The sequence below is a fragment of the Alexandromys fortis genome, unplaced genomic scaffold (genome assembly GCF_014885135.2).
Source record: "Alexandromys fortis isolate MF-2015 unplaced genomic scaffold, M_Fortis_MF-2015_v1.1 scaffold_324, whole genome shotgun sequence".
Lineage (NCBI taxonomy): Eukaryota > Metazoa > Chordata > Mammalia > Rodentia > Cricetidae > Alexandromys > Alexandromys fortis.
Window position 1 is genome coordinate 5607 of NW_026068221.1, and position 22511 is coordinate 28117.

A 22511-nucleotide genomic window follows, 5' to 3' on the forward strand; every position below is an offset into this window, starting at 1 on the left:
CTACAGAGAAACCCTGCTTTGAAAAACCAAAAGAAAAAAAAAGAAGAAGAAAGAAAGAAAGATTCAGGATTTTCACCTCCCTCCTTGAGCAGTGCTGCTGGGGTTCTGCTTGTCTCTCTGGGGTGAGCTCCAGTCAGACATGGGGTGGTCGGTCACCACCCAGCTTGCCCAATTACCCTCTGTCCTAACAGAGAGACACACCACGCTCTGATCACTGACCGTTCCCGTGCAGTCTAGAAGGATGTTTGGATCCTAGCGTGTCACCTCCCCATTCATTCTTAGTGTGAGTTCCACACTGGCTATGTATTCTATGTATCTGAGACCTCTGGTCACAAATTTGGGCAGCGGAGCAACAAATCTTATCAGAGGCTCTGATGTTCACTTTACCCACTCCCGGAGTAAAGATTTCATGTGTTTAACCAAACCAAATGAGCCTGGATTCCAGATATAATTGTCTACTCATTTGAATCCCATCAATGTCCCCATCCACAAATGGGGGTTCATATTTAGCTCACAGTATTACAAGAACAGTTTCTTGCCCCTATTAGACAGTCAATAAGCATTGATTTTTGTAATAGAACAACATCAAAGGAGGAAAAAAAAATCTCATGTAGCTGGGACTATATCCGGAGAGACTTTATAGAGGAGGTGACATTGATGCAAAGGTTATTCGATGAATGACCTTTGAAGAGTAAGCACAATAGTCTAATGACTAGTAAGAAAAGGAAAAGGAGTGAGCAAATGCATGGGTGGCAGCAAAGCTCTGGTAGGATGGGGCAGTGGGTGGGGAGATGAGAGATGGTGCTTAGCAGTGAGGCCTATTGAAAGCTAAATCTTTTGAGAGACAGAATCAAATTGTGAAAAGGTGGGTGTCATGTAGCAAGCACTCTACAGTCTGAGCTAGGTTTCCAGCCCCATGTAAAAATTTTAAGTACTAACTAATCATAACATGGTTTCTGCGGAAGTAGAAGAAACAGTCTTCTTAAGTTGATGTCAATCCTGAGAACTTAATAGTTTCTTTAAAAAAAATTTTTTTTGGGGGAGGATGAGTTTTCAGAGGGACTCTTGGTAAGTAGCTCAGGGTGGCCTTGAACTACCTATGTAGCCCAGGCTGGTCCAGAACTTACCATCGTCCTGCCCCAGCACCAAAATACTGGGATTGCAGACTTGAGCCACCAAGTGGGGCTTGCAGTTTTGTCCTGGAATGTTAGCACTTTCAGAAATCAAACGATTTCATGAGGACTAAATGATTTGATTGAAGGAAATGATGAGGTTTGAAATAAGGAGTGAATAACTGAAGTGTAGGTGTGTGAGGGGGGTTTCAAAATGCCCCTGGTGAAATAGTAGAAAGGACGCTTTTCTAAACTACTCATTCCCGGTGCTGAACTTGAAGCATAAATTGCCTTCTTTGCACTTAAGAATTAGAAGTTCCCCGTCTCAGTTCAGGGCTTCTTTTAACTTCTTCACGGTCCTTTATGCCGTGCAAGCGTAGGGCATTAGGACCCAGCGATTGTTGTAGTGAGAGTGGTTGAATCTCGATCTCTCAATTTTTCTCTCCAGCTCCCTCCTCTCCCTTTGTCATTCTCTCTGCCTGCTGCCTCCGCAGCGCGCCTCTAGCTCTCCCTGTGCTAACTGCCTGCGCCTGACAGCCCGGGCTGCGCAAAGCAGAAAGATTAGTTGGGACCTGTCTTGGCGACTCCATGGCATCCCCACGAACCGTAACTATCGTGGCCCTCTCTGTGGCCCTGGGACTCTTCTTTGTTTTCATGGGGACTATCAAGTTGACCCCCCGGCTCAGCAAGGATGCCTACAATGAGATGGTAAGTGATGTAGACGAGCAATGAGGAGCGCACCCCTATGGGATTGTGACTACCTCTCCGTCTTTCTTTTCTTTCTTTTCTCCGCTCCTGTGCGGTGCCTTTCCCTTAACCTCTCCTCTAACCGCGGACCCTCCCTTCTCCCTAACAACTTTACAGCTCAGAAGGAACAGCTGGACAAAAAACGATTTCATTGTGGGCTATGCTGGGAACAACTGTTTCGGTGCCACTGCATGCCAATTGGGGGAGGGGCTGCCCAGCGAGGACCCCCAATTTTAAGTCAAGCAAAAGGCTGAGACCTGCGTAGCACCTGTCATTGAAGAGCCTTTCCCTCTTCCCAGCACACACCCAAAGTCCCAGCCACAGCCAGTCTCCAAGTCGGAGTCTTTCCCTCTAAGCAAAGAGTTTAGCTAGCCAGAGTTTATTTATTTTAGGGAGGAACAAAGGGGAAAGAGAAGAAGAGCTGGGGGTGGGGTGAGGAGACGGGCTCCTAAAGCTAGGGGTTTGTAGGGGCCGGCGAGGTATTCTTCCTCATCCTGTGTGCAAAGCTGACGGTATGCCTTTAGGCGCCCGGGTGCGATTTGGATCTTGGAGACAAAGCAGTCTTGCCCCAAATAAAGGTCATGGAGCTTCTTCTGCTTCTACCCTTCACTGGAGGGGAAAGCTGGATGTCTTGTTTTCTCTTGTGCGTAGGCTAATCTACACAATCTATCAAGTCTGTTCGTCCTGTCCTGCAAAACCGTCTGTAATCCCCACCGTGCCTCCGGTGGCTGCCCAGAGCCAGGCCCTCTGCAGGTTTCCTCTCTGCAGAGTTAGAATGCCCAAAGGTGACTGGCCAAAACAGCTCCGCAAACTGGGGGCTGGGCTGCCTTTCCCAGTTAGGTGCCATGAGGACTTATGTAGTGGAGTACTTGGAGATAGCAAGAGATGTTTCTAGCACTTTCGGTCTCTCACCTCCGCCCCTGTCACTTTGCTGATTCCATTCCCCCGCCCCGGTTGCAGGGACAAGCTTCTAGAAGCCTACACCAGAGTGCCAGTAATGAGTGTAAGCACATTACTGGGCTCTCAAGGTCAAGATGAAAATGAGCTTAGGGGAAAAGAGAAGAAAGAGAGACAAGAGGCAAAAGGACCTCTACTTTAGGGCCAAGGCAGGAAGGAATAGCCTCACACACTGAGAGGGATTAATTGCCCTCCTAGGGCCCACTGCAGAGCTTTCCAGGGCCCCTTCAACAGGAGCCTTAAATGGAGGAAGTCTGGCAAATTGTAGATGTTCAGAAAATACTTGCACACAGCTCGGGCTTGAGCGTTCTGTTTCTTCCTTACCACAGGATTACTCTTGGGTGGGGGAAGGGGGCTTAGGTCTAGTCCCAGAGGCAAATCCTTCTCATCTCCCCTCCTCCCAGGACGTTAGACCAGATGGATTTGAAAGCAGGTCAAAATAAGTAGTCAAGGCTGCCTGCACTGGGGAAGGGGGTAGGGTGAGGTAGCAAAAGCCACCAAAAGGCTTCAAGAGGTTAGAACACAGGCAAGCAGTGGACGGGAAATGCTTTTATGCTTTTGTCTTGGCTGCACCAGTTCAGTGTTTGATTTTAGAGGCACGAATATGCTCTTGCTTTACTTTTCGTATGTACATTTATTTATACATTTGTGCACGTACACCAGAGGTATTTTAAGCTTTCCCTTTCTTTAGGTACATAGCTTTCTTCACTATGTTTCCTGTACTCTGAACCTCTACCCAGCTGCCTTAGAGGACCCCCAAGCTGCACCCTAAGTACAGTGTTAGGCTCTGCAGGCAATTCGGCTAAGATGGAGTCACCACCAGAAAGCTTCCTACCAGCTTGGCAGGAGCTCATGAGGAGTACTAGCCACAAATGGGTTTAGAGTGAGCTTCTTCCTAGGGAGTGGAGCTGTCTGTTGCAGCCTAACGAAAGCAAGAGAAAACAGCCTGGAGATCTCCTGGCATATACAGAAAAAGGTTTAAATTGGTATACTCTAACAGAGCAATGGGGAACAATTGCGTGTGTGTTAGATCACTTTTGTGTTTCTGTACTATGGGGCTTTTGGAGGGGTGGAAATCTAACTGCAAGGTGGATGTCGCAGTGGTCTGAAGCTTATAGAGGATTTTCAGACTGCCCTTTTCCAGGGTCTCCTCCTGCACTGAGTGTCAGGCTGTGGCTGCTGATGGCTTTCTGACATCAGCAGGCTAACTGCGTAGTGCCTAGATTCATCCCAGCTTTAATCTTGAGCCCATTTGAAAATGAGGTAGTATTCAGTTCTTGAACAAAATGTGCTCAATATACGTTTGTGGACAGCATCCAGCATGCTAAGGCAAGAGATTTGGAAGTTCCAGGTTAGCCTAAGATACATAGCAAGACCTTGTCTCTAAAAGCATATATACATTCTCTCTCTCTCTCTCTCTCTCTCTCTCTCTCTCTCTCTCTCTCTCTCTCTCTCTGTGTGTGTGTATAGTCTCCAAAAAGAATATATATATATATTCTCCAAAGTGATATATATACATATATATATACACACACACATATATATTTGTGGGATGGATGGGTGAATTAATGAGTCATTGTAGCATTGCCTCATCACCATCCTTCAATCTTTTCTGGTTTATTCTTGATTATGAACCATTTCTTGTTTCTGAGAGGGGGTCAATGGTCCTTCAGAAGACCAAACGTGGGGCAGATGGAATGATTAGTTCCCATTTTGAAGTGACTTTTCTGCATTAGTGGAGTTAGTCACATATTGACTGCAGTGTCATTTCTCATGAGATTTCAAGGGGGTGATGAGTGATGCTGGTGTAGTTATGCTATTTATTCAGAACATCTCCGTGAGGTAGATTCATTTTATCAGACCTTTCTGTTTTACTAATGGATAATTGGAGCACACCAGGTTTAACGATTTATCCAAGATTATAGAGAAGGCTATTGTTGGAGAGGAGATTGGAAATCATGTGCACAGGGGGTCATTGAATTTTTTTGTTGATAAAACCTACAACTGACTCTTAAAAATACCCGACATTCTTCTTTCTTTTTCTTTTGTATGAGTTCAATTCCCCAATCTATATTTTGAGGGGTTGTTCTTTTTCTGAGCCAATTTTTAAAATTTTGACTTATAGATCTCTTTTCTGTCTATTTTTTTTAACCTCTATTTTAAAGCCATTATACGTTAGGCATGTCAAGCCCACTTTTAATCCCAGCATTTGAGAGCCAGAGGCACGTGAATATCTGTGAGTCTGAAGCCAACCTAGGCTACACAGAGAGACTCTGTCTCTAGAAAAAATAAATAAAGCTATTATGTTATCTTAGACATTATTCTCTCTATGAAGAATAACTAGAAAAAGTGTTAAAAACCAAACAGAAGACTATATATGAGGGCTGGAGAGATGGTTCAGCAATTAAAAACACTGACTGCTCTTCCAGAAGACCCAGATTCAAATCCCAGCACCCACATGGCAGTTCACAACTGTCTGTAACTCCCAACACCCTCACACAGACACACATGCAAGCAAAACACCAAGACACATAAAATAAGAATAAACCATTAAAACAAAAGACTATATATGAACTTTTCTCCTGGTTTGACTGGAGAATACAGGAAATATTAGTTGGAAGAGTGCAGGGTTTGGATTCATTCAAATCAGAGTTAGATTTCTGGCACTCTTGGTTCCCTTATTTGTAACATGGAAATGAGAATTCCTACCTCAAAAGGTTGTAAACATTGTCTGGTACAGTAGGTGTTCAAGGAAATCTTTGAGTAGGTGATGGTGATAATTGATTCTATTTTATGCAGTAGTTTTCTAACTAATTTTAATGGTCATTTAAGGGGCTAGAATCTAGTGCATAGGAAAACAAAATGTACTTTCATGTGCTCTGTGAACAGACCTTTATGCAATCAGAAAATACTGAAGATTCCACTTGCTGCTGTACAATACAGTGACACTCCTACAGAATTAGCACATACATCTCTAAATAATCCATTTGGTATGTGTTGTCTCAAACCTCCCCCAGATTAAGGAAGTGTTATTATACAGTCTTCTATATCCCAAGTGAATCCTGTATGATCAGAGATGCCCTTGACTGAATGCCTCATTCATTCACTTGAATTGGGAGACAATGCTTATAGATGCTGCTAAGTAGCTTCCTGCGCAGGAACTGGGGGTATAAGAATGGCTAACCTGCATGCAATCTGTATTCAGCTTTTTAAAGTGGTGGTTTTATCCTGTGAGCACAGGAGACCACATATGTATTAGTAAGAAAACACCAACATGCTGTCACAAAGAAGCCAAAGGATTTGGACCTTGGGGACCACAGGGTAAGTCTCTAATTCTTTGCATCCCCTCACAGAAAAGATTTGTTAATTCTGTTAATTTGGTTATCTGTGGTTAGTTAAGTGCTCCCCTGTTTGTGTAACCCTAATGAGACATTCTCAACATGTTTGTGCAGTTTATTTAATGTCCATAGGCAATCTTTTATGCTTCCAATCAGTGCCATTAATTGCTTTCCAACTAGGTAATAGGGTAGTAATTCACCGATGCTTAGACTTCTTGGAAGTGGTGCAGTATATCTATTTCCTTAGGGAGAAAATAGACCCTCAGGTGTGATGTGACTTGCTTAGTTTGCACAGCTAGCCACACAAGCTGAACCATACACATTACACCAAAGCTGTGTCTGGAAGTTTATAGACTCTGTTTGGCCAACATCTGCCTTTGTTTCGGAGTGGTTTTGACTTAACAGTGGAGGACAGATTCACCTGCCCTAAGAAGAATATAGGCAGAATCCCCTTCGCTTAATGGGATCAGGTTTGTTAGAGTTCTCTTTAGGTAAGTATAAATGACAATGGAAAGCGGAAGCCCTGAAAAGGTGCTTATCATTCATATGAATAGTTGGCAATTTAATGTGATGAGCTTTTATTGCATTCAGATAATGCTCTATGATTCACAGGTGGCTTTTTTTCTACAAAATTCATGAAAATCATACGTGAGTCAGCATATTTTGCAGCACTTGTGTAGGTTTTATGTGGTCTAAGATAGTAACTAGGCTGAGACTTTTGGGCAAAATATATTTTTGTAAGTGCACCCTTCAACTTGCATATAATTCTGTCTGGAAATTTTATTGGAGTCTAACACACAGACAACACATACTTGTACAGTTCCAGAAAATTTCAGAATCTCCCCATGTAAATATGCATGTACCCATTAGAAGCAGATGACCAGCACTCCATCATGGTCTATGCCCTTCTCAGTTCTGCCCTGCCAAGGGTAACTTTACTGTCCAGATTTCTAACTCTCTCTCTCTCTCTCTCTCTCTCTCTCTCTCTCTCTCTCTCTGTGTGTGTGTGTGTGTGTGTGTGTTACTCTCACTTGAAGCTATGGTACTGTGAATCTTTAATTACATTTCCAAAATAATCATCTAATTTATAAAAGGGGAAACTGAGGCAATAAGATACTTGTAATTTTATCCAAGCAATAAAACAAATGCAGGTCCAAGGATACTGTCACATGATTGCCTTTGAAGAGATAGATTCGAAACATTTGACTCAACACTTCTGTTTCCCACTTCTTTGCCTCTTCAGGAAACTATGGCTTCAGGGTCTGCTTCATTTGAATGGAAAAATAAGGGCAGACATAAAAAAGTGATTTGGGACAGGTTTTTTTTTGGAAAGTGAGTCAGTCGGCTCTCTTTATTTTACCAGTAATACCATTAATGCCTTCAGAGATCTAGTTACTACAGATCCATGGCATGTGAGCTTTCTATTGTTAGAAGTGAGGTAGCCGGGTGGTGGCGACACAAACTTTTAATCCCAGCACTCAGGAGGCAGAGGCAGGAGGATCTCTGTGAGTTTGAGGGCAGCTTGGTCTACAAGAGCTAGTTCCAGGACAGAGCTACAGAGAAATCCTGTCTCAAAAAAAAGTGAGGTGGCCTTCCTCAAGCATTAAGAAAGGGGCTGACAATGGTAGGAGACTTTTGATGTCTCTCTTCTACTCTACAACAGAAAGAATATCATCCCATTTCTAATAAACTATGCAGTCTCCATTTGAGTCATGGATAATAGGTCCAATGTGTGTATGCTCAGTTTAGAACTAAAGATTTGATGAAATGCCTTACCCACATTCAGTTTTCTCAAGAAAGAAGCAACAAGGGTTCAGTGGTGCAGCATTTTCCTGTCTTTGTGCATAAAGCCCTAGGTTTGATTTCCAGTGCTGAAAAGATTTTTTTTCTGGGTGTGGGTACAAGGACTTGAGGGTGACTGCTTTAAGATTCCACAATACCATAGATAAGAATCTTACAGATTCCACAATACCATAGATAAAAATCTATTCTGGCGTGTTAAGTGATTTGTGCTGGGGGTGGGGGCTGGCATTCAGAGAAGCTACTCAGTCCATAGCTGGATGTTCTGGGACCTGAAGAGACTATAGGATCTCTAGGAAGCTGACTTTCTCCCCTCTGTGCATCCTCCAGAAGCTCAAACTTTAGAATGTAAGGATCTCTCCTTGAAAAACTTAGTGTTAATTAAGAACGGTACTTGTAAACACTAGCTTTTCCTTTAGGGTCCCACTGTCACTGTCACCATCTGAGGAGATTTGCTATGCCTCCACTATACCCACTACATTATTTTATGTGCCACTCAACGCTCTATCACACTTACATAGCTCAGTATCTATCCCTTTTCAACGTCAAACCACAAGAAGGTAGGGCCTCACAGAATCAAATAAGCAGGGCTCACAGGGACTCACAGAGACCAGAGAGACAATCAGGGGCCCTGTATGGGTCTGAGCTAGGTCCTCTGCATATACATTATTGTTGTGTAGCTGGGTGTTCTTGTGGGACTCCCAGCCGTGGGAATGAGGGGATTTCTCTGACTCTTTTGCCTGCTCTTGGAACTCTTTTCCTCCTACTGAGTTGCCTCATCCAGTCTTGCTATGAGGATATGTGCCTAGTGTTAATTGTAACTTGATATGCCATATCCAGTGGCTAGCTCTAGGAGGGCTGCCCTCTTCTGAAGGAAAAGGAGGAGGAGTGGATCTGGGGGAGAAAGGAGGTTGTGGGGGAAAGGGACTCGGAGGAGAAGAGGGGGCAAAACTGTGGTCGGGATGTAAAATATGGTAAGAATAAAATTTAATTAATTATAAATAAGATAAGGCTTTCTTTTTTAAAGGATTCAGATTCGTATTCCGAATACTTAGTGCAGTGCCTAGCATATGGAAATCCTAAATATTGAGTCAGTGAAGGAACCACGGTTTGTTCTTTTAGACTGTGGTCTCATATGTATCAGGCTGGCCTCTAACTATGTAGCTAAGGATGATCTTCAACTTCTGATTTTCTTGCCTTTACCTCTAGAGTAGTGGGCTTACAGGCAAGTGCCAACATGCCTGATTCATGCAGTCTGGGGACTGAACCCAGGGCCTCACTCCTGCTAGATAATTACTCTGTCAACTGTAGCCCCAGTGCCTTTTTAAGTTGATCAGCAATTTTGGCAGACTCTACAAACGTATATTTCACCTCTGCTTTTTTTAAAAAAAACCTACCATATTGCTGGGCGATGGTGGCATAGGCCACCCAGCACTTGGGAGGCAGAGGTAGGTCGATCTCTGCGAGTTCAAGGCCAGCCTGGTCTACAGAGTGAGTTCCAGGACAGCCAGAGAGATACACAGAGAAACCCCATCTCGAAAAACAAAAACTACCATACAGTCCAATAAAGGAAGTCAAATTTGTGAGGTTATCCCATGCATTGTCTTGCCCTTTGGGCAAAGCAAGTGCTAGAAAGTATGGAAATGGATTGCCTGGACCAATTTTATGGTTCAATGAATTTCTTTTATTTCCTTAGTAATTTACAGGCAGCAACTTGTAAAAAATACTATGAAACCAGGTTTGCTGAGTTATTACTTTTGGTGCCTTCATCCGTTCAGATTGCCATAACAAAATATTACAAACTGGCAGTTTGTGAACAACCCGCATTTATTTTTACAGTTCAGGAGGCTAAATCCAAGGTGGATGTGCTAGCAGGGATGGGCATCTGAGGGCCTTAGTGGTTTGATGGCCTCTTCTATTTTTTTATGTGTATGAGAGCTTTTTCTGTATGTGTCTGTGCACGTTTGTGCAGCACCACAGAAGCGGGAAGACGCAGGTCCCCATGGAACTAGAGTTAGAAAAGGTTATGAGCCACCATGTGGGTGCTGGGAATCCAACCCAAGTCCCCTGCAAGAGTACCCAGTGCTCTTTTATTTTATTTTATTTTATTTTATTTTTGGTTTTTCGAGACAGGGTTTCTCTGTGCCTTTGGAGCCTGTCCTGGAACTAGCTCTGTAGACCAGGCTGGTCTCGAACTCACAGAGATCCACCTGCCTCTGCCTCCCGAGTGCTGGGATTAAAGGCGTGCGCCACCATCGCCCGGCCCCAGTGCTCTTTTAATTAATGTGGTTGTTTTGAGACAGGGTCTCTAGACTCTGCAATCCTGGCTGTCCTGGAACTCAATATATGGACCAGGCTGGCCTTGATCTCACAGAGAGCAGCCTGTCTTAGTCCCCACCAAGTGTTGACGCTAAAAGCAAGTGCCACCAAGCCTAACACAGCTTAACTGCTGAGCCATCTCTCCAGTCCCATACTTTTTTTTTTGAGCTTAAGTGAGGAGTTTATTGAGAGAAGGGTAAAGGGAAGGAGAGAGAGACAGAGAGAGACAGGGAGACCTGCTTGCCTCTTCAGAAGAACAGAGGGAAGAAACTCCAGTCCCATACTTTTTATAGTTTTTAATCACAGAGATTCCAAACAGATCGCCTCTTCTTTTTCCCTATTCACAAGGTTTTATTTAAGGGACAGGGTAAAAATGAGATACTTTTGGCTCGTGTAAAAAGGGAAAACAGACCCTTGCTGGTGTTTTCTTGATTTGGCTGTTAAAATTGTGATTAATGCATTGATTTCCTTATGCCATCCCTACTCTAGAAACGTGCGTACAAGAGCTATGTCCGAGCCCTTCCTGTGCTGAAGAAACTGGGCATCAACTCCATTATCCTTCGAAAAAGTATTGGCGCTCTTGAAGTGGCCTGTGGCATCGTCATGACCCTGGTCCCTGGGCGTCCCAAAGATGTGGCCAACTTCTTCCTGCTGTTGCTGGTGTTGGTTGTGCTCTTCTTCCACCAGCTGGTCGGCGACCCTCTCAAACGTTATGCGCACGCTCTGGTGTTCGGCATCCTGCTCACCTGCCGCCTGCTGATTGCGCGCAAGCCGGAAGACCGTTCTGAGAAGAAGGCCTTGCCTGAGAGCGCAGAAGAGGAGCAGCCCTCCTTATATGAGAAGGCCCCGCAGGGCAAAGTGAAAGTGTCTTAGGAAACTGGAAGTGCAAAAAGTGGACCTTCTAGGCAGTTGCCTCCCTGACACCCAAGAAGATATCAGTGTGTGTTTTTCATTTGATTTATTGTTCTTAGGGGAAAAGCAAAAAGTACAAACTGCAAGTTAATTGGCTTGTGTACATCTATACCCTAAAGTGACCTCCCCACATTGACATTCGTGCACCGCCTTTAGTCACCCTGGAGCAACGCTCACATGTTGCTGCATGTACATGTGTGTGGCTACTATTGAGCTGTGTTTGTGAGGTGGACTCCAGCAAGCACGTGACTGTGAGATTCTGTGGGGGGGGGAATGTATTGAACTGCCATGTGTGTGAGTATACACGCAAGTGTGGAGGAGGGGGCTCTGAACTAATCCTGCACAGGTACCCTTCCCTTTATACATTGATTCCAGCAAATGTAGAATAGGGAACCCTCCTGGTACGAGAATCCTATTCTAGCAGAAAAGAAAGAACCTATTTCCACGTGGGGTGGAACTCCCTCTCTGCATTAAGCTGTAAACTTAAACTCACCATTTTACAAGAAGAGTTTCTTCAATTTAATTAGCTTCTAATTCGGCTTTTAAGTTTGAAACACTCAACATCAAATTTAATTCAAACAGGGGATATGTGCAGGCAATAGATAGTGTGCTTCTTCAAGCGGCACAGTAGGAAGTCTCTCCTCGCCTTTGTTTGGGTCCAAGCGACTGAGCTCTTTGGCTAGCAGTTTGAAATTTAATTAACAGTCTTTTACTAGACACAGCCAAATTTGGTTTTAAGCCCAAAGCTGCCTCACTTTCACTATTCTCAGTAGCCAACCAGGGTCTGACAGCTTCCCCACAGTTTCCACCGAGGGACTAGCGATTGGTCCTGTTTAAAGTTTGAATCTCCAGCCCTAGCGGTTTTCTGAAACCTGAAATTGGATGGAAAAGCTGTATCCAGTGTTTACCTATCAGAGGAGTCCTCTACTCTTATTGATTTGTCACCGAACTTTGTGAATGTTTAACAGAGTCCAAAATACCCCCAGAAGTGTCTGTTTTACATCTCTTCAGCATTCAGCAGGTGGAGTTAGCTAGGGGAAGGACATTTGACATGGCTTAGTTGGATTGAGCAGTATGGAAATTTGCTTTCGTAGTTACATACTGCTGTTTCTTTGTCAAATGTGCTTTAATGGTTTTAATGTTGTGCCAGGGATGGGAAAGGGGGCAGGGGCTGTGTGTGGGAAGAGTACTTACTGTATTTTCTTCAGTGTCATCGTCCTTGGTAATTGCTAACTGTCTTCTTTCGCTTGTTCTTTCAAAATAAAGGTTTTTGAAATTTGGAGGACGTGGTGTGGATATCTGGAAAGAAAAGTTCCCATAAACAAGGGACTCAGAGTCTTCTGTTCGTGTGAATTTCTTGAGCTTCTTGTTGTTGGTGTTTGTTTGTTTTAAGGCAAGGTCTCACTGTATAGCCTAAACTGGCCTCAAAGTAGAGATTCTCTTTCTTTAATTCACAAATACTGGGCATCCAGGCCCGTATCACTCATTACACTTAGCCCAGGTACCTGCACCCCCCCTTCTCTGAAATTAGGTCTCACTATGTAGCGCTGGCAGTCCTGGAACACAGAGAGATCCATCTGCTTCTGCCTTCTGAGTGCTGGGTTAAATGTATGTGCCACCACACCTAGCTCCAAGCTCTTAAAGAAACAAAAGACTAGATGAAGAAGAAAAGGGTGTAATAGTTTCAGTATACAAATAAGGCTGCTAAGGTGCACATCATTTTAAGTTCCTTCATGTTTTTTTTTTTTTTTTTCCTTCGAGACAGGGTTTCTCTGTATAACAGCCCTAACGTCCTGGAACTAGCTCTGTAGACCAGGCTGGCCTTGAACTCACAGAGATCTGCCCGCCTTTGCCCCCTGGAGTGCTGGGATTAAAGGCGTGCACCACCACCTCCCAGCTTCCTTCGAGCTTTTTTTGTTGTTACCATGTAAGAGGAGAAGCCTTAGAGTCTTAGGATAAAGCCTTAGGATCCCAATACTATCTCCAGGTTTAGGAAGGTCTTTATTGAGTGAGTCAGAGGAAAAGATGAAATATTATTTCAGAAAAAACCCAAGGGTTCATTAAATAAATATGAAGCAGTGTCGTCTACTACACTGTGTCCATAAAGTGACAAGCTGTCCTGTCACAAATTTGTCACGTTAACTAAGTTATTTCATCACTTAGGGTACCATTTCATCTGCGAAAAGGAGGGTGAAGCCTTCAATCCTGTCCAGTTTACACTTATTTGAGTGTATTAAATCATTAAATGCATGAAAAATGGCTCAATAAAAATTTCAATTTTGCTAAAGAGCAGCTATCAGAAAAAATGGACAGTCTCAATTTTTATGCATGAGTAAATGAGTTTGTCAAACTACTCTAAAACCATGTTAGATGTGGTAGTCATTTTTGCTGTAGTCTATATCAAATACTTCAAGTTAATCCTCGGTTATTTATGCTTGTCTGAGATGGCAAGTTTTTCCTGTAGAATTTTGCATAAAGTTCATAATAATCTTATGGCCTCAAGTCGCTGAGAGGCATTGCATTTATAAATTCCTCCTTTATTCCTAACTTTCTTTTTTCTTTTTTAAGACAAGGTCACACTGTAGCCCAGACAGTCAAAAGCAGGCAGATCTTGTGATTTTTCTCTTACTGTCCATTTCCCCCGACCTCCACCTCGAACTCCACAGGAAAGCGACAGACCCTCTAAGTCACAACATATGGAAAAACCGCCTTTATTGTCAAGTTTTCAGTTTTACATTTTTCTGCCGATCCCAAGCCCCGACATTTGGGGTCAATGTGGGCAAAATGAAAACCACACTTGACCACGTTAAATTCAACGTCAAGTCACTTAGCACTGTTCCACTCACAATGACCGCTGCAAACCCCAGAACTCGGAGACCACCACGGGTCAATCAACTGACTTCCAGTAGCGACTGCCGGCTGGGGCGCGCCCCAGGCCTCCGTGGGTGGGGCCAGTCACTCTGCGTCATTGAGGCGCGTCTTTCTCCGCTGGCGCGCGCGCCACCTCCCGCCTCAGAGCTGCACTCAAACCAATTAGTTTTCGGCTGAACTCGCTTCCCCCGCCGTTGCGGGCTCCCCCGAAGCGCATGCGCGGGGCGGGGCTGGCGCTTTTGAATCTCGGAGGCGGCTTTTGGGAGCTGGAGGACCAGTGCCTAAGTTCTTAGGGTGAGGTGACCAGTGCCGAAGTTCTTAAGGTGAGGTGCTGGGCGACTCCGGCCAGGGTGGCACTGAGATCTGCAATACCGCGACCGGCGAGGGTAAAACTAACTCTGAGAAGGGAAACGGGCATCAGATTTTCCTCTGTGGTCTCAGGGATAGGCCTAGTCGGGGAGTTGTTTGCCTGTGTCGCTGTTGGGTGGGGAGGGAGGGCCGTGAGTTGAACCACCCGGTGGCGCTGGAGCAGTTCGCCCAGTGGGGGTCCTAATCTGCTTCCTGACCCTTCTTAAGTAGGATGCTCTTGTCACCAGACCTCCCCTCCTTCTGTCTTATGTGTTCTCTTGCCCTGGTCTCATCTGTTCTAGGGGGAAGAGACTGAATGTCATTCCATCTGTTCCCGTAGATTTTCCTACTTGAAGATAAAAACTTAGAAGCCAGTCTTGGTTCCTTATTATTTTTGGTTTCCCTCATATCTGTGTCTAATTCTTTGTTTTATCTACCCAGGTATATATGCTCCTGCACCGAGTATCTCATAGGACATGTGAGTCTTTTTTTTACCCTACTTAGACCTACTGCAGGCCAGTCATCTGCTTTCTTTGGCAAAGCCTGGTAAGTGGTTTCTCAACACTTCTGAACTCTAGTCTCTACATTATAGAAAAGAAAAATGGTCTTACGTTTTCTCTCCTGTGGTTTGATACTGAAAAGTCAGAGTCCTTACTCTTTGCCTATAAGACCCAATATGATCTCCCCTGTTACAGTTCTGACTCTCACTTTACACTTTAACTCTTTTGATCCAAACTGTTCACACTGGTGTCGACACGTTTTCATTAATATGCAAATTTCTTTCTTGCTTGGATGTTTTCCATTTTTCTTCTCATCAAATACTCTTCCCCTGCACCTTCAAATGGCCCACTCCTTCTTGGCACTTAGATTTCATCTTCCTTAAGGGTCACGAAAGAGGGCTGTCTTAATTACTTTTCTTCTTTCTTAGTGAAGAGACACCATGAGCAAGGCAACTTATAAAAGAAAACATTTAATTTGAGACTTAACTATTACACGGGGTAGCAGAACCCATGCAATCATTGTGGCAGACAGGCACAGTCCTGGAACAGTAGCTGAGAGCTTATATCTTATCCACAGGCACCAGGCAGACAACTAAGTGGGAATGGTGTGGAGTTTTGAAGTCTCAAAGCCCACCCTCAGTGACTCATCTTCCTCCAACAAGGCCACACCTCCTAGTCATTCCCAGATAGTTCTACCAACTGGGGATCATGTATTCAAATATATGGGCCGGGGGGGGGGGGGGCATTCTCATTCAAACCACCACAAGAGGCTTTCTCTGGACACCTACTCAAAATTAGATTCCTACTCCACCTCATTTCTGTCACTTCACTGCACGTGTTACTTACTGGGTCCTTGGTTTATAACCCCTGTCCCCCAGTGTAGGGTTCCTGAATTCAGGTACCATGATGTTTTATTTTTACAGCCCGAGTAACTAACTAGACTGTGTTTGGCATAAAGATGATGATGCGTAGTATTTATTGAATGTGTGAATTAATAAATGGATAATATTGCTACCCTGGGCATTAGTTAGCTTTTTTTTTAAAATTTATTTATTATGAATATAGTGTTCTGGGTACCGGATCTCATTACGGATGATTGTGAGCCACCATGTGGTTGCTGGGAATTGAACTCAGGACCTCCAGAACAGCAGTCAGTTCTATTAACCTCGGAGACATCTCTCCAGTCCTAGTTAGCTTTTTTAACTGTGCAATTTTAACATACTACTGACAAAAAAGACAGTGTCAAGATCGAAAGCAAAATCAAGGAGGGGTAGATAAAATAGGAGTAGGAAAATATTGCAATTATGAGATGGGATGGTTTTGTACTTAAAAATATAGCCTTTTTCTTTTTTCTTTTTCTTTATTTATTTATTAAAGATTTCTGTCTCTTCCCCACTGCCGCCTCCCATTTCCCTCTTCCTCCCCCAATCAAGTCCTCCTCCCTCATCAGCCCAAAGAGCAATCAGGGTTCCCTGCCCTGTGGGAAGTCCAAGGACCACCCACCTCCATCCAGGTTTAATAAGGTGAGCATCCAAACTGCCTAGGCTCCCACAAAGCCAATACATGCAGTAGGATCAAAACCCATTGCCATTGTTCTTGAGTTTTCAGTAGTCCTCATTGTCCGCTATGTTCAGCGAGACCGGTTTTAACCCAGGCTTTCTCAGACCCAGGCCGGCTGGCCTTGGTGAGTTCCCGATTAAACGTCCCCATTGTCTCAGTGTGTGGGTGCACCCCTCGTGGTCCTGAGTTCCTTGCTTGTGCTCTCTCTCCTTCTGCTCCTGATTTGGACCTTGAGATTTCTGTCCGGTGCTCCAATGTGGGTCTCTGTCTCTGTCTCCTTTCATCGCCTGATGAAGGTTAATATTCAGGAGGATGCCTATATGTTTTTAAGAGTTTAGCTAATATATATTACATTGGCAAGTTATGAATCTATTGCTGTTCAGGTCAAGGACTTTCTAAAAAAGCCTATGGGTTAATTGTCTCCTGTCATTGAATACCTGTTGCACATGGGAATGCAGACAAATGTGGTCATTGTCTCTGGCTGGGTAATAGTAACTTGGTACTCATTTTTGTTTAGAACATATATACAGTGATGGCAACTCAAAGGAAAACCAGAAGCTCTGAGCTCCAAAACAGAATTTCTCAAGGTAGTAATACTTTTCAGACCAGTCTCTTAGCCTGGAAGGTAAAAGAGAAATCAGGCAACTCGAAGAGTGTCTTGAAAGAAAGCAGTTCAGTGGAAGATCCTAAACATGCTGATGATCAAGACGAAGATGACCTGCAGAAAGCAGTAGGATACTTCCAGAAAGGTAAAGGCAGATGATTTTCCTTATGAAAGTGCAGTTTATTTTATTTACTTTTTTTTTTTATTGAGACCAGTCTCTATGTATCTGAGGCTGGCCTTGAACTCACTATGCAGCAGAGGGTGGCCTCTAACTTGATTGCTGAGATTACAGGTGTGCATTTCCATACCTGGTTTATGTGGAGCTGGTGGTAGAACCCAGCATTCTCGAATCTGAGCTACAACCCCAGCCCAAGCCCTGAAATTCCTATTTCTCTCTAAAAATATTTCGGTCCTAATTGCTGGATGCAGTGGCAGACATATCTGTAATCCCAACACGGGGAGTAAGACAGGTAAGAGTAGGAACCTGTCCAAAAATAATTTTTGTCTTTTTTAAAGTTTTTTTTTTTTTTGAGATAGGGTTTCACTGTGTAGCCCTGGCTGTCCTGGAAATTGCTTTGTAGCCCAGGTTGGTTTCAGACTCAGAGAGGTCCTCCTGTCGCTTCCTCCTAACTGCTGGGATTAAAGGTGCACACCATCATGTCCAGCCTTAAATGCTTTTAAAGGGAAAGATGTTTTTGTTTATTCAAATTTTTATCTAATAGTCACTTATCGAGAATTTACTATATGACAACATTTATATACTATAGACAAAACAAAACATTTTCCTAGCATAGTGGTTAGCAGACACTGTGATCACTTCAGAAACTTTAAAACATACTAATTCTTATCATTTATTCTTAGACATCTGATTTTGTTGCTATGGGATGTAACCTGGCACTGTGACTTTTGAATGACATCTAGGTAGGCTTGGGAGATGGTCCAGTTGAGGAAGAGCTTGCTTTGTAGGTATAAGGACCTGAGTTCAAAGTATGTAAAAATCTTGGCATGGTTTATGTGATTGTAATGCCAATACTGGGGTGGCAGATATAGGAGACTCCCTGTAGCTTACTGGCCAGGTAGTCTAGCTGAATTGGTGAGTTCCAAGTTCACTGAGAATCCTTGTCTCCAAAAAAAAAATAAGGTGGCAAGTGATAGAGGAAGATTCCTAGCATCAAATTCTCCTTCACACTCAGCCTTACACATGGCTCACACACTCATAGGTACACACATGCTCGTGTATATACACAAATAAAGGTTTCTAGTAAAATTTTGGAATTGTCCTAATATTGAAAGAGGTTTTAATTAAAGTTGAATGTGTGTCTGTGTGTGTATACATATACACATCCCATATCAACAAAATCAGATGTCTTAAGAGTACATGATAAGTATTAGTATTTTGTAAAGATTCTGAGGTGATCACAGTATCTTCCAGCCACTATGCTGGAGAGATGTTTTGTCTATAGTATATAATACATTGTGATATAGTATATTTCAATATATACTGAGCTGTCAGGGCATGAGGGATGTTTCTTCACTGAAGATTCTATTGTTGCTAAGCACTGAGTAATATATAGGCTCTCAAGGTTTTTAATTTGCTTGTTTTATTTTTTTTTAGAGGAAGACAGTTATTGCATAAATCTATTCCTTTAATGAGTCCCTAGGTTGTAATTATTGAGGATGAGCACTGAAAGATTGTCCAAGGTCTCCTTGTTTAATATTGTTTCTTTTCCAGGTCCCAAGAAAACTTCACTCAATAAAAATACAACGTTGGAAAAACACTTGAAAACTGTGGAAAACGTGGCTTGGAAAAATGGCTTAGCTCCAGAAGCAATTGATATTTTACTAAATGTGGCACTCAGTGGCAAGTTTGGTATGTTGAACTGATATATTTTCATTAGTTTCCTGTTAGTTTTGCCATTTAGACAGTTTTGGGGTTTTATTTGTTTCTTTTTTCTTTCCAAAGAAAATGTACTGTGTCTGTTTTGCTTTTGTTTTTTATTGAAAATAATATTTTTCTACAGTATATTCTAATCATGGTTTTTCCTCCTTCATCTCTTCCCATATTATTCCCACTTCCCTACCTGTCCCACTCTACACCTTCTTTCTCTCTCACAAACAGGCGCTGTGAGGTGGTGGCGCACGCCTTTAATCCCAGCACTCGAGAGGCAGAGGCAGGTGGATCTCTGTGAGTTTGAGGCCAGCCTGGTCCACAAGAGCTAGTTCCAGAACAGAGCTACAGAGAAACCCTGTCTTGAAAAACCAAAAAAAAAGAAAGAAAACAACAGGCAAATAAACAAAATATACAAGCAAACAGAAAACAAAAAGAAGCACATACACACAGAGAGACACAAAAAGATACCTGAAGTTGACTTAGAATTTGCTAAGAAGATGAGGGTGATCTTAAATTTGCTTTGATCCTCCTGCCTCTGCCTCTCAAGTGTTGGGAATAGAGATATGCACCACCACACCCAGGCTTTTTTTTTTAAAGATTTATTTTATTCTATGTGTATGAGTGTTTTTGCTTGAATGTATGTATGTATACCATGTGTGTGCTTGATGTCATTGGAGGTTTTTCAAAGTGGGACTTTAAAGGATCAAGTATGTTTCATTGCTTTAGGTTTATTTACCTGACAAGTTCCTATTTATACTGTCTTTATTCCATTATCTCTGATCCTGGTAGTTAAGATGCTTTTCTCTTTTGTGTTTCCTATCCTAAGTACAGGACAGGCTTAGAAATATCACCTGATCAGTGTTCTATTTACTTGTAGCTTTCTTTCACCCATGTTCAGGCATTCAGAATAGCTTATCTTCATTTTAATATTCATTTGAGCTGACTCATTAGACCTGCATGCAAGCCTGAGGACTTGAGTTCAGTCCCTGGGACCCACATAGTGAACGAAGAGAATCAGTTCCCATTCTCCCACTAGTTGGCCTCTGACCTCTACACTTAGAGATCAACCTGCTTCTGCCTTACTAGTTCTGAGAACAGCAGCCTGAGTCACCATGCCCTGCCCTTTAAGAAAATTTTTAAATGCAATAACTCATGAAAATGCCTGTCAGTGGGTTTAACCATTAATAATAATCTATTGTGTCATTGCAAAATTAAAGTGAAAACCACTTTGTTCCTTGTGATTGAAAGGCTTTTTTGAGGCAGAGTTTCTCTGTGTATCCTTGGATGTTCTAAAACTGTCTCTGTAGACTGGGCTGGCCTCCACAGAAATACGGCTGCCTCTGTCTCTTGAGTGCTGGGATTAAAGGTGTGTGCCACCACTGCTGGGTGGAAAGGCTTTTTAATGTTGAAGTATAATTCACATACTATTAAAATTCATGATGCTTTAAAAATGGAATGTATTGGAGTGAGGATGTGGCACAGTAAGAGGGCTTGCCTAACATGCATGAGGCTCTAGGTTTAAGCCCTAGTAATGGAAAAAGCATCCACATTGTAGCTTTTGCATATTCAATGAGTCCTGCATTCGCCAAAATTATCTAATTACTAATTATTTTAATTACCTTAAAAGGAAGCTCTTTTCTCATTTCTTCTTTTTGAGACAGTGTCTTGCTACATGGCTCACACTAGCCTCAAACTTAAGATCCTCTTGCCTCCACTTCTTGAGTGCTAGGTTTACAGGTCTATACCTCCATAATCAGCTCTTCAGCTCTTCCCTAACCTTTTTGAGACAGGGTTTCTCTGTGTAGACCTGACTGCCTTGGAACTCATTCTGTAGACCAGGTTGGGCTTGAACTCAGAGATCCACCTGTCTCTGCCTCCCAAGTGCTGGGATTAATGGCATGTGCCACTAGACTTGGTTCCTTAACCTCCTTTTTATAATAGATGTATTTGGGTTAAATAATTTGATTTAGGAGCTGGGGTGATGGCTCAATAGGCAAAGTACTTGGGATGTAAGAATGAGTAAGTACTTGCGTTTAAATTCCCAATACTCACTTAAAAGTCAAGGGCAAGGGGCTAGACAGATGACTCAGTGGTTAAGAGCACTAGCTGCATTTCCTAAGGTCCTGGGTTTAATTCCTAGTACTTACATGGGACCTAACGACCTTTATAACTCTAATCCTAGGGCTCTGACACATACTTTGGGCCTCAGATACACATGATACATATACATTTATGCAGACAAAATACCCTTAGAGAGAGAGAGAGAGAGAGAGAGAGAGAGAGAGAGAGAGAGAGGGTGTAGGCTGCTTGATTGTTTCCCAGCCACTCAGACCCAAAAATAAAAACACAGAAACTATATTATTTGCAATACTGATTGGCCAATAGCTTAAGCATATTTCTAGCTAGCTCTTATATCTTAAATTAACCCATTTCTGTTTTATTTTTACCATGAGGATTGTGGCCTACTGGCAAGGTTCCAGCTGGCAGCTCACATCTTTCCCCTCTGAAGGCTACATGGCTTCTTTCTGACTCCACCTTCTTTCTCCCAGCATTAAATTTAGTTTTCCCCACCTAGATCTATTCTGCTAAGCCACTGACCAAAACAGTTTCTTTATTCATTAACCAATAAAAGCAACACATATACAGAAGGACTTTCCATATCCCCTCCCCTTTTCTGTCTAAATAAAAAGGAAGATTTTAATTTTAACATAGTAAAATTACATATAACAAAACAGATATCAAGCAAGAATTAAAGTTACAACATTTATACCTACTTTACTTTTTATCATAACTAAGGAAAACTATAACTTTAACTATCTATTCCTCAACTCCATGAAAGACTCCAAAAGGATATAATATTACCTAAGTAAACAGGAAGTGCATTGTCAGCAGCTTCTAAAACTCTAGAATTGACAGTTCTTCTGTATCTTTGGAGCACCCATCTTCAGCCTATAGACCCATAGTATCCAGTAGACTTGTCCATGAGCAGGAAATTTCAAAGACAGTTCCACCTATATTAGCAGTTTGTCAGTCACTTTCTTCTGTGTCCTGCAGAATGTCTGGCAGACTCTTTCATGAAGCAGGAACCCCGAAGGACTGTTTCACCTTCTTTAGGCAATGTCAGCAGTCATTTTTCTATGGGTCCTGCAAGTCAAGTCAAACAGTTCAGGCAAGAGCAGTTTCTTGTCCAAATGGCTAACAAACTCCATGAGGAGCCTCTCTGATGCCTATCATTCTTTTAAAGTAGATCGGTGCTGCCAGAAGCAGATGTGTCTCACTGTCATGAAAAGTCCTAAGTTCTTAAAATATTTTAAATGCTGTATTCTCTAGTCTTTGAAAGGTTTGAAGAATAATTATCTATGTGAAATATATCTCTGTACATCTAGAAAGCCTAATAATTGACCTAAAATTTCTATCAATAAACCAAGATCCATACTAGTGCAAAGTATTGATCTCTATAGCATATCCCCCTTTAAATGTAAAGAAACATTAATAAACAATATTTGGGAATTTGGGCATAGTTCTCTCCAAAACTGATTTCTGCTTTTTGTT

At 42.7% G+C, this 22511-nt stretch overlaps 2 protein-coding genes and 1 long non-coding RNA gene across 3 annotated transcripts in view; 2 read left to right on the forward strand and 1 right to left on the reverse strand.

Moving 5' to 3' along the window:
* The first annotated feature begins 1586 nt into the window (after nucleotides 1-1586).
* On the forward strand, nucleotides 1587-12365 carry Tmem35a (transmembrane protein 35A). The gene is made up of 2 exons (XM_050130570.1): nucleotides 1587-1820; nucleotides 10763-12365. Exons 1-2 carry the CDS (start codon nucleotides 1701-1703, stop codon nucleotides 11144-11146), a joined length of 504 nt encoding a protein of 167 aa, XP_049986527.1. The 5' UTR covers nucleotides 1587-1700; the 3' UTR covers nucleotides 11147-12365.
* On the reverse strand, nucleotides 10950-14131 carry LOC126493559 (uncharacterized). Its single transcript, XR_007589822.1, has 3 exons — nucleotides 14032-14131; nucleotides 12380-12484; nucleotides 10950-11057 (listed from the first exon to the last, which is right to left on the reverse strand). It is a non-coding gene; the product is annotated as an uncharacterized lncRNA (long non-coding RNA).
* Nucleotides 14132-14281: 150 nt separating this feature from the next.
* The window catches only part of Cenpi (centromere protein I), a 60905-nt gene continuing 52675 nt past the window's right edge, over nucleotides 14282-22511 (forward strand). Inside the window, exons 1-4 of the mRNA XM_050130572.1 lie at nucleotides 14282-14379; nucleotides 14846-14950; nucleotides 16982-17213; nucleotides 18801-18938. Coding sequence (XP_049986529.1) covers nucleotides 16997-17213; nucleotides 18801-18938 — 355 coding nt within the window. The 5' untranslated portion in view covers nucleotides 14282-14379; nucleotides 14846-14950; nucleotides 16982-16996. The remainder of the gene's footprint in view (nucleotides 14380-14845; nucleotides 14951-16981; nucleotides 17214-18800; nucleotides 18939-22511) is intronic.